This window comes from Pagrus major, chromosome 6 (assembly GCF_040436345.1).
Source record: "Pagrus major chromosome 6, Pma_NU_1.0".
Classification (NCBI taxonomy): Eukaryota; Metazoa; Chordata; class Actinopteri; order Spariformes; family Sparidae; genus Pagrus; species Pagrus major.
Window position 1 is genome coordinate 2,969,423 of NC_133220.1, and position 12,522 is coordinate 2,981,944.

General features: G+C 39.6%; 2 protein-coding genes across 2 annotated transcripts in view; one reads left to right on the top strand and one right to left on the bottom strand.

Annotated features, from left to right (window-relative positions):
- LOC140997848 (butyrophilin-like protein 1) overlaps nucleotides 1-12,491 on the bottom strand; it is a 174,489-nt gene extending 161,998 nt beyond the window's left edge. Inside the window, exons 1-3 of the mRNA XM_073467902.1 lie at nucleotides 12,347-12,491; nucleotides 10,547-10,882; nucleotides 9,022-9,057 (exon numbers count right to left, since the gene is read on the bottom strand). Coding sequence (XP_073324003.1) covers nucleotides 9,022-9,057; nucleotides 10,547-10,882; nucleotides 12,347-12,413 — 439 coding nt within the window. The 5' untranslated portion in view covers nucleotides 12,414-12,491. The remainder of the gene's footprint in view (nucleotides 1-9,021; nucleotides 9,058-10,546; nucleotides 10,883-12,346) is intronic.
- LOC140997860 (CD276 antigen-like) overlaps nucleotides 1-12,522 on the top strand; it is a 106,112-nt gene that overhangs the window by 69,388 nt on the left and 24,202 nt on the right. The window lies entirely within an intron of this gene.

The following is a 12,522-nucleotide window of genomic DNA, read 5'->3' on the forward strand; positions in this document are numbered from 1 at the left end:
TTCAAATGGTCACTGAAAGTCGCTGGCGCCAGGTCGATGTGAAACCTGTACTCTGTCATTCAGCCTGCTGGTGAAACAGTCTGCAGAGTCTGTTGAACTCAGCGGGAGGTCGCTCAGCTGTGGCAGAGCGTGAGACGCACTGTTTGATTTGGACTTAGTTGTCTTTGTTTATTAGCTTATATTGTAGGCTGCACATAAAACATATGTGCCAATGAGGCAGTTGATATTCTACATGACTGTTTATGTACAGCTGTAACCTCGGCACCACTTATTATTTAAAACCTTTATTCTCTTCTATGAAGTGTGTTGGTGGATTTTGCTGAGGATTGTTGTTACTGTATTTACCAGCCCGAACATAAAAGTTACTGTATATTCAACCTTAGATTGTACAATAGGTCCCATATGTGGACGGTGTGTGTGTGTGTGTGCGTGCATATCTGCGTGCGTGCATGTGTGTATGCGTGCCCATGCATGTAGGTGTGGGTGTGAAAGTGCGTGTACATAACACAACATTTACTGGTCCTAAGGGACATTTTACTTTTGAAACTAAACTACTACTTCTGTACTTTTCCTTTAGTGACTCTGAATGCAGGACTTTAATCATGAAGGAGTTTCTTTGTGTTGTGTTGTAAGATCTGAGTATTTCCTGCACCACTGACCAAAGAGTCCAGTGTAAAGTAACTGATGCAGTTTCAATGAGAATGAACAGGAAATGATTATCAACCACAGTCTCAACCTTTGGGCTTAATTCAGTTTATTAAAGTTCAACAACCTTTATTTTGCATCAGGTGACTGAAGGAAAATCTATTCAAAAACTAATTACATACAATTATATACAAGGCAGGAACAAAGTGCAGCATTTACATTTAATAAAGAAACTGAACCTTCAGACCATCGATGATTACAAAGCCAACACAAAACTGTACAAGTCTCCTGTACAGACAGTAAATGACTGAATGTCTTTTAAAAAACCACCAGTGATTTTCACTGTTCACACGCCAAAACATTTAAAGCCAAGTTAATCAATATAAATCCATTTAAAAGCCTTTGCAGTCAAGAAAACAGGCACAAGTGTATTATTGACAATTCTAGTTTTGTCCTCACTCGTAGATACCAGCTGCCTAAATCTGCCTGATTTGTCTTCATCAAGATCTGCACATTGTTCCCTGAGAAATTAAAGAAAATGTCAAAAAACATACGATATTTAAGAAAGTGAGAAAACCCTTCATACGGATCCACACCAAAAGTTAATGGGGTCTATTCTGGGCCGAGACACATCCTCCATCTGAGTTTCATGGAGATGTGTTTTTGTGTAAGTCTGCTGACAAACCAGCCGACACACAAACAGACACACAAACAGACACAGGTGACATCATAACGTCCTTGGTGGAGGAAACTATACAAGGTCTGGATTTCTACAATCCAGCTGCTCATCAAAAGCCTTTTGAAAGCCTACAAAACATGCAAAACATCTGGTTCTGATGATGGTTGATGATGAATGTGTATTTGCCAGGCACTGAGATGTTAATATCTTCTCTTCCAGGTCTCCTCTTTAAGCTTTTCCTACAGTCTTTTTAACTTCTTCTATAATAATATCACCACTCAGGACATCAGTGTTTTCTGATGAAGCTTCCTGTAAACACTCTTTAACTCCTTCAGACCCAATTTCTTTCTTCCAGAATTCTTTGTCCTGTTATTTTTAATTGATCCAGCTGTAGTTTTGTCCTTTTAAAGCCACTACATGGTCACATTACATTATATATTTTAAATAAAGCCCAAGAACCAGGGGTCTTCTGGTGAGACAGGTCACCTGATTCAGGGTTTGGTTCCACTCTTTGACCTCTTGGAGATGATTAAATATTTATGTTGGAAACAATCATTACGATCATTCATAAAACCTGTGACCTGTAAATACAATGAGGAAGACAGTGGGATGAAGAAACAAGATATTATATCAAGTAACTAAAATACAAAAAATAAAACATTAAAAGCAAAAAATACAGAGTTCTGAAACAATCATGTTGAGTCACAGCGACTGTACATGTTTCAATAAATCAACACAAAACCGCTGTAATAAAAACGATCTGTGTGAAACGTGTTAAATCTTTGTTGATATCAGAGTTGTCGAGTTTTACGAGGCTGTGTATCTGTAGGCTAGGTATCAAAAACGGTGTGGAGAATACTCTTCAGCTCCTTGGTCACTGGTCACCTGCAGAAAACAAAAGTATGCATTACGCAGAATCAACCTTTATATTAAACAGAACAACAAAGATTTTAATGTTTGTTTCATCTTTCTGAAGTCTGTTTCAAACAGTCAGTAATGGAGAGTGAAAGATTTATCTGAATGGTTTCAGTCAGTGTGTTTTAAAGACGACTCTGAACTCGACCACCAAACATAAATCCTCAACCTGTTAAATCACTGACTCACATTTAATTATGTCAAGATTTCAGCTTCCATCACTTCCTGTCAGGATTATTATAAACATCTATTTCAAACTCAACTATTAATAATGATCACAGAGCAATCACAGCTGTGAGTCACAGAGCTGATGCCAGAACATGTTCAGCAAATGCCGGCACATCGACGCCTTGGATTTACATAGCAATGGAGGCGGCAAAAAGTGTTCCCCTACGAGGCGTCATATTGGCGGACCAAAACAGACCCCCAATATGCCGCGGTCTGTCTAAATTCACGGACCTAGCCGCAAAAAGGACAGCCAAATTGGCGGATTGCTGTCCAATATAAAAACGGCTACTGTGAAGTATCTCATGTCAGATGATTAACTGGCTCAAAGGGACAGTTCACTGCAGAATCAGAAATACATATTCAGTGGGTAGAGTGGCCAAAAAGAAGTTCTCAAGTAGAAGTAAAACTTATATTAAATAGTTATTAACAACAATTAGAGGACGTCCTGCACTACAACAGACGGCAAACTACAACACCAACATACTACAGCAAGGAGATGAAGAGAGAGAGAAGAGGATGAAAAGGGAGAGAAACTCACCAGACTCCTTTATAAAATCACTCAGTTTTGTAAGTTGTTGAGTTTGGACAAACTTTATCAACTTTTTGAGACGCTCACTATGATGAATTCTTAATTATTTGGGTCTTGTCGTTAATTCAGCAGGTTATAGAAGAAGTTCTTTATTCTTTGTGCACAAGACAAAGTTTCATTTTGTTCCATTGATGTTGATTGCCAGCTGATAATCTACTCAAGTAAAAGTATTCTGTAATAAACTAAGAAAAGTACAATTTATTCAAAAAAGTGACTCAAGTATATGTAATGTAAGTAATAATAATGATACATTAAACGTATAGTGCTTTTCTAGATACTAAAGTCACTTAACAAAGGAAACAACAACAAAAGAAAATGAATCTGTGAGTAAAGGGAACATATCAGAAAGTGGAGGAGGAGAACAAACTTCTCTGGTGATTGTAAGAAGTTTTGAAGAGGTGTGTTTTGAGGGATTTGTTGAAAGTGAAGTAAATGTAATTTGTTACGAACCAACATTGCTGAGAGGAGACTTACCTTTCGAGTCTTCCTCTGGATCATTTGGAGGAGGCGTTTTTATCTGACGGTAACCTGCAGAAAACAAAAGTTTACATTACATAAAGTCGACTTTTATATCACACAGAAATGATTTTGGTGCAGATTTTAATGTTTGCATCATCTTTTAAAAGTCTGTTTTCAAACAGTCAAGAATGGAGAGTGAAAAGTTGCTCTGAACGGTTTCAGTTTTACTTTCGTTGTTTTACAGAAGAATCTCAATGTTCAATGTTTCACTGAGGTCGACCACCAAACATAACATTAGATCACCGTCTCACATTTAATGACACGTCATGATTTCAGCTTCATCACTACATATTAGGATTATTATAAACATCCAATTCAAACTCACTCTGCTGCCAAATGAAGCACTTTGACACCTGAGTGTTAATAATGAGCACCAACAGCTGTGAGTCACAGAGCTGATACCAGAACATGTTCAGCTCTTTGGCTTCATAACTTAATCAATTCATTCATTATCAATATGGAGTCTGATGGGATCAGGAAGCCATTAGCTTAGCTTTAGCATCAAACCCATAAACAGGGTGAAACAGTTAGCCTGGTGCTGAAGGTGTATTTCTAACTTTAGTCTGTTTCCTTCTGCTTCCAGTCTTTATGCTAAGCTAAGCTAACCACCTCCTGAGTCTAATACTGGTGATGTTATTACTTAAAGAGTTGAACTGTTAAAGGTTTCAGCCTGACCGGCTCAACAGAGACGCACGTTACTGCCTGAATAAACAGCCTCATAGTTTATAATAATGCAGCTCAGTGAGGATACAGACGTTTCATAGAGGAGAGGGGCGAATATAACGCTGATCTTCCTGTTGGTCACAGAGACCCTGACTGACAAATCACAGAGTTGTAGAGAAATCTTACGCTTCATGATCAACAACAGTTTTTAAGTCCTGTGGACACTTCTGTCCCTCTTTCCTGCTCGTCCAAATATGAGCTCTCTCTCTCTCTCTGTCTCTCTGCTACAAGTCTGATCACTCCTATCGATCAGTGTTTTTAATAACGCCTTGTTTTAGGGGAGCTGCAGCACCTCTGCACCCTTCGTTCCTGCCGCCATGCTTACTGCTCTCTGTCAGCTCAGTGTCAGCTCTGTTCTCTGATGCTCTGCAGCTCATTGTACTGTGTGTTGTTAATGCGTCTGTGAATATTAGCGGTTAGCGTTATTAGAAAGCCAAACTCCTGCTGTAGCTTCAGTCATTATCCTGCTTCATGTCATGTGGAGGCGTGGCTGTGGTAGATAACAGAGCAGCAGCAGACCTGGGACCAGCTGACAATCTACTCAAGTAAAAGTATTCTGTAATAAACTACTCAGAAAAGTACAATCTATTCAAAAAAGTGACTCAAGTATATGTAATGTAAATAATAATGATGATACATTAAACGTATAGTGCTTTTCTAGATACTAAAGTCACTTAACAAAGGAAACAACAACAAAAGAAAATTAATCTGTGAGTAAAGGGAACATATCAGAAAGTGGAGGAGGAGAACAAACTTCTCTGGTGATTGTAAGAAGTTTTGAAGAGGTGTGTTTTGAGGGATTTTCTGAAAGTGGAGTAAATGTAATTTGTTACGAACCAACATTGCTGAGAGGAGACTTACGTTTCATAATATTCCGACAATATGAAAGAATTTTCTGGCGATGACAATCTGCAGAAAACAAAACAAAAGTTTACATTACAGAAAGTCGACTTTTACATCACACAGAAATGATTTTGGTGCAGATTTTAATGTTTGTATCATCTTTTAAAAGTCTGTTTTCAAACAGTCAAGAATGGAGAGTGAAAAGTTGCTCTGAGCGGTTTCAGTTTTACTTTCGTTGTTTTACAGAAGAATCTCAATGTTCAATGTGACACTGAGGTCGACCACCAAACATAACATTAGATCACCGTCTCACATTTAATGACACGTCATGATTTCAGCTTCATCACTACATATTAGGATTATTATAAACATCCAATTCAAACTCACTCTGCTGCCAAATGAAGCACTTTGACACCTGAGTGTTAATAATGAGCACCAACAGCTGTGAGTCACAGAGCTGATACCAGAACATGTTCAGCTCTTTGGCTTCATAACTTAATCAATTCATTCATTATCAATATGGAGTCTGATGGAATCAGGAAGCCATTAGCCGAGCTTTAGCATCAAACCCATAAACAGGGTGAAACAGTTAGCCTGGTGCTGAAGGTGTATTTCTAACTTTAGTCTGTTTCCTTCTGCTTCCAGTCTTTATGCTAAGCTAAGCTAACCACCTCCTGAATATAATACTGATAAGGGTTTTACTTAAAGTGTTGAACTGTCCCTTTAAAGGTTACAGCCTGACATATTCAGACCTACAACATTCAAACCAGAAGTGTTAAAGCTTCAGATCTGGAAAACGAGTCCAGTGCGTCTGTTTTAAGTCCGTTTCTGCAGTCAGATGTCTTTTACCAAACCATTTTGAGAGTTAATCCAAAGCATCATTCATTAAATGATAAACTGGATTAAAGGAGCATTCTGTAGTTTTGTGAAAGACTTTTAATCAGAAGAGAAAGATCTTCATTGACTGATTTGTTTTCATGACTGAATAAACAATTTATACTGTTTTACTTTGTTTATATGTGGCGGACCCTGCCACCTTTCTACCTTCAAACAGTGTTCTGGGACCTTATTTTCCTCTGAGAACAGCTTCTTTATTCACTTGCATTATTGCCTCATTAATATTTTAATATTAAAATTCTGAGTTTTAATTTCATCCTCAAAACGACATAGTTCCCCTTTAAAAAGTATTAATTTGTATCTAGATGAGCCTTTTTGTTTGTCTCAATTGTGTTTATCAGCAGAAAGCTTCAGGATGTAGAGCCTCCACTTTCAAATGTTCACTTGTGAACTATACGAAGAACATGAGTGGGTGATGTTCAGAGGTCTGTCTGATGGAAGTTAAGTGAATTAAGTGATTAACTTTTATGTAAATAAACAGAAGGGTTCAAATCTGAGGAGACAGAAACAAACTGTCTGGATGTGATTGTATCACACAATGTATCTGTAATGTTGATGTCTGCACATGATGGATATGTTGGTGTAATACATGATATAAACTTACATATACAGCCCATTATAGCAGCAACCAGAAGTAAAACTGCAACAGCCACAGCAAGGAGTATAGTTGCCGACCTCCACTGCTCCACTTCTCTGGATGAATCCTCTGAAACATATCACAAGAAGTTAATGTAAAACTCAGAATGTTGCTGCATATCATGTTTGTTACCCTGAACATAGACTCTGCAGACACAACAAATAAAAGTAAATTTAATAACGTGAACAATGAAAATGATTTGATGACCAAACCATCAGGAAAGAAATCTCACCATTTAAATGCACATAGGTCTCAGAATAAATCTGATGGCTAATGTCCTCCTGTGTGGCTACACAGCGGTAGTGTCCTGTCTTGGTCACAGTGGTGTTGAGGGTAACGTAGTAGCTGCCTCCTCTCTCTGAGACCTGAGGCTCCTCAGCAGGAAGGATGTTTCCAGTGCTGTCCTGCCACTCGACTTTAGGTTTTGGAGAAGCTTCTAGAACTTCACACTGCAGCAGCGACAAGTCCTTTGTTTTATCAAGTGTGGTGACGTATGGCTTTGTAAATGCACCTGTGAACACAATATAAACAGCAGCTTATTAAGGGCAGCACAGCATTTACTACTGGACTGTGAGATAGCAAGTATAACTAACTGTAACTTTAACTGTAACTGTAACTTTTCCGGCCCATTTTAATAGGACTTGTTTGATGCAGTCATTAGACTCAAACACTACAATGGGAAAGTCTAAAGAGCTCAGCATTGTTCTGAAACAAATTTAGTTGAACTTCCCCAATTCTTAGTTGTGGTTAAAAATTCAGCCAGAAGCTTGTGGATGGCTTTCAAAAGAATGTGACTGAGGGGAAAATGGCCAAGAAACATTTAAATAAATATTAAAATTGCTAAAATATTTCCATCATCTGCAGCAGAGACAGCCCAGTTTTACACAAGGGTCATCTTTCAAGCAGTGAAGTACTTCTTCAACTACACACCAGCATTTTAGCCTCTTTTGAGGTGATCACCTCGTGAGATTTCAGAGGAGACTTTTCCCGTGAGTTTCTAGTAACAAAACAGATCTAATAGCAGCAACTCAATTCCTCCAATGGGAAAAGTAACCGTAGCCTTCGCTCAACTTTCACAGTCGGAGTTGCCCCAAAAGCCTGACGTTGCAGTAGAGGTGCAGCTGCCTGCTGAGGCCATCTACAGGACCAATTCCAAACTTTTGGTGTGTTACACAGTAACATCGAAACCAAACTCGTTTCTTAGCCAAAGAGATCGTCTCTTCCTCTCAGGGGAATAGGAAACAGCAGTACATCAGGAAAGCAGTCCAACATTTCTGCCTGGTGATTGTTATTAGTGCTGATGTCTTCACCTAATCCTGCCCTGACTGCACAGTCTGCAGGTCTGCATGTAATAAGATGTGAAAGACAGCGACTACCTCATTCTGTTTCTTTACAGGGAATGTAACCAGAAGATCAGCTTTGTTTTGACCATAGTTTCATCTAATCAGAGTTTATTTTCAATAATGAAAATGACTTTTTGTCAGAAAAGGCTGATCACCACTGACCAAACATGACTACTTTCTACTTTATGTCATTGTAAACTGAAAATCTTTGGGTTTGGAGAAAAAGGCAGATTGGATCATGGTTTATTTACAGTCTGATGTTAACAGTCACAACAGAAGCTGGACTGAACAATGGGCGGCAATAGCTCAGTCCATAGGGACTTGGCTTGGGGACTCAAAGGTGGCCAGTTCAAGTCCCACTTGGACCAGAAAAAGTGTTATGTGGACTAGTAATGGAGAATGCTAGTTCACATCCTGGGCATTGCCAAGGTGCCATTGAGCAAGGCACCGACCCCTAACACTGCTTGTTGGGCGCCGTGCATGTGGCAGCCCCCTCACTCATCTCTTGTGTGTGTAATGTGAGTGATAAAGAGAATTTCCCCATTGTGGAACTAGAAGGGATATTAAAAAAAAAAAAATCAAGTAGATCAGACTGAACTTTGTGTTTGTGTCTCAACAGCTGATAAACACTGCAGATGTAGAGATCAGTAACATTATAATCATGCATGTGTGTCTGTAGTGAGGATTCAGAAAGTTCTCAGTTATTAATCTGACACATTTTTAGCAGAAGGTTAAAATGCTTCTGATGTTTCATCTAATAAAATAATTGTGGAGACTTTTATGACTAAAGAACCAAATGAAAGCTGATTCACTGAAGCGATCAGCTGACATGATGTCTGTTAACCTGCAGCTGCTGGTTGTCCCTCTGCTCATGTCAACCTGCTGCACTGTGAGAACAACACGTCTACACGGAGTCACTGTATCAAAACCTTTGAGTGATACTGAGGCACAGAGAGTTGTAGCACACCTTACAGGTGCAGAGATCAGTGACATCATCACTCACCTGGGATTTCTCCTGATCGGTCTTTCAAGATCGGCTCTGAAAGATAAATAAGAACATTATTTTTTGCACAATGAATGGGTGAGATTATGAACTTGTTACATGTTATTAATGGATTCATTTTTCTGTGCATCAAAGGCCACATATTTAATGAGGGAGCTGCATGTTTAAACTATCATCTGATAACTGAATGGGTGAGAAGATGCATCAGACAAGAAAACCGCTGTAGAGCCTTCCTGTCCAGGGCCGTGATCCAACCAGCCAGTATGGGATGTTTCCAGTCAGGATGATTTCTATTGCTCCTCTGGAAAAGTTGACCAGGATCTGTCTCAGGAATCTGCTCACCCCGTTCCCACTGGTCAAATATCCAACTTGAACCCACTAAGATCAGGCTTTTGTTTGCAATGGGAATGAGTGAACTCTGCATTTACACTCGTCAACCGTCTCTGCAGTAGACATGGGTTTTTATCACCTCGGCTCAGCTCAGCTTTGATCTAAGACATAAGACCTGGGTGAACATGCTAAATTCTGACGTATTTTCCCGCCACGCAAAGTGATGATACGTTATCAACACCTGGTGTTGCCACATTAATTACAAAGGAATTTGGGATGTGCAGGTGCTCGAAAATCATTCAGTCAGCGTTGAGTTTGTAAAATACATTTTAGTAAAATACACAAACCGGTGATCAACATGACATCGTCACGGCCTCCATGCTGCCTACTGCTTGTGTTTACTTTAACTGGAGTTGTTCCCTGGTTACGGCGCATTCGTGATGTGAAACGTGACCTCAGTGACGTACAACGTAATGCTTCAGATAAAAATCAGACGGGCTGCCTTGACCAGCGTGAAGTGGGAATGGGGTCAATAGGTGATTTGTAGCAGATTGACCTGCGTTTAAAAACCTGTGTTGACCTGCTAATTTTGGTGGAAGCAGTAGAGCAGTAGATTTTTCTCTGTGCAAGACTGTTGATGTTCTCCTGATATGAACTCTCATCTTTGTGGTGGCAGATGATGGTGGTGGTGTCCACATACGTCACAGTTCTCTTGAACTCAATACAGTCACACTGTTCATTTACATTTTGGGCATTTAGCAGACGCTTTTGTCCAAAGCGACTTACGGTAATTCATATATACAAGGTGCTGACCAGCACATCAGGAGCAGTTTTGGGGTTCAGTTTCTTGGACACTTCAACATGCAGACCAGGGGAATCGAACCAGCGACCTTCGATAACAGGAAGCTGGCTCTACCCCTGAGCCACAGCCGCCCCACACTGTTCACTCATGCAGTCATGAGTCACAGTGTGAACAGGAGGAGCTGAGCACTCAGTCCTGGGGGTGTTACTGATTACTGTTACTGTTTAAAATGGTAAACCTGACAATAATCCCTATTTCTTACAAATGTATCAGTAATCTGATTACTTCTTTTTCTGTAACTAACAGAATACAGTTACCTTTATTGTATCCTAATAACATGTGACTATGACTGCCTGTCATACAGCACATTAACTGTTTAATGAAAGCACTCACCAACAACAAGCTCAATGTTGAATGTTTGTCTCGGCTGAAGACCTGGAAAAAAGCAGCTGTAGCTCCCGCTGTCGGCCACCGTCGTATTATTGATCTTTATGGAGGCGTCGCCATTCTTCAGTTGATTTTGAAAATGTGAGACTCGACCTTTGAACTGCTGATCTTGACCTGTGAGGTCGTTATTGTAATGAATGCCTGAATCATAGAAGAACACCTCCTTCTGACTTTCATCTTTCCTCCAGTGAAAGATCTCTCCTGTGATGTCCTCCTTGTTGCTGAGGGAACAGGGTAAAACAGCATCACTGTCTTCTTTCACGACCACTTTGACACCTGGACCTGAAAAATAAAGTAAATTTAATCATTATGTTCAACGGAGCCGTCAGGTGAAAACATTTGCTCTGAAACACCAGTTTACATCACAGTAGTTAGTAACCAAATGATTTATGGCTTTAAGTTTTCCTCCACATCACACCTCCTGAAATATTCTCCCTCAGGAGACAGCTTTGATAAATCAGTCTGTGTTATTTCAGTGATGACATCATCAAACCTGGATGACCTGGATATGAAAACTGTGTTTTGAACCTTTGAAGAGAGATATTTTCTGATGTGTTTGGAGCTGCTTCTGACCTGCTGCACTGCAGCTGACAGACCCTCACACTGTCCAGAGAGATATTCACAGCGCTGGACAACCTGGAGCCTTTCTTTACACTCTGACTTCTTACTCAGAGAGTTTACAGTTTGAAACATGTGCATATTATCACAGCGGATGAGACAACACAACACAACACAAACACATTTCTCTTCATTAAGATTAGAATATTGTAAACATGAGACTCTCGGCTGAAATCTGAGCTCAGCGTCTGTGATTCTGTTAAATGTTGCTGATCAAGTTTTGCTTGTTTAGTTGTATAAACAGAAATCACCAAGAATTAAGTGAAGGCATTTGAAGTTGTGATCACTGAAAAAGTGTGTTTGCTGTCTAACAGTGAGCACAAATGTAAAAGGCTAAATCAAACAGCTTGGCACATTCTCACTCGGCCCAGTTGCTCAGTATAGTGCCGAAGCAGCCCACCACAGTTTCATTATGATCCAAAACACAGAAATATTTTCACGTCTCTTAATAGCATGACAGATCTCTCATGTACAGTCATAGCTGTGCACTATTGTGATGACTGGACTCATCACCAGGCATCAAGCTCAAAGCAGTGTTACACTTTATTATTTTAAGATTTGATATTTTCTGAACGTTCTTGTTTATGATCACATAATTTATGATCACATAATTTATGATGCTCCAGTACTGACTGAAAGGGTCCGAGGTCCACCCACCATAGTCTCATGAAATCATGTGGGAAACACTAGAAAACCTTCATGAACTCATCACGACTGATTTGCTGTTAGTAGCTTTTTGAAAAGTCCCAGTTTGAAGCCAATAACATGTCTAATAATTATTAATGATGAATTATAACAAATAACTATTCATCTGTAATTCAGTATTGAATTGATCTAGTTGTGATCACTGAATAAGTGTGTTTGGCAAATAAACATGGGCGCTGGCTGGAGCACAGTCAGACGAAAGTGAAACTAAGTCGAAGGAAGATTAAAGTTGAAAAGAACAAAAGATTAAATTAGTTCATGAGTCGACACAGAAAACACGATGGAGAATTAAGCAGAATTAAAATAATAAATAACGTAGCGACCAGACACACGGTGGTGCCTCCTATAAAACATGTAGCTGTTATGCTACGCTACAGTGGAAGTTACAGATCGTGACGTACTAATAAATATCACCTTTCTTACCGGTTTGTTCAAGTGTTGTTACACACAGAGTCAGCAGACAAACACAAAGATCCAGAGATGTCCTCATGTTGAAGCTGAAGGCAGAGGACGAACTTCACACCAGAACCACTTCCTCAAAGTTTTAACTGACGACGGTGAGAAGCCAACCTGCCGCTAACTGTCGTTAGAGATATTTA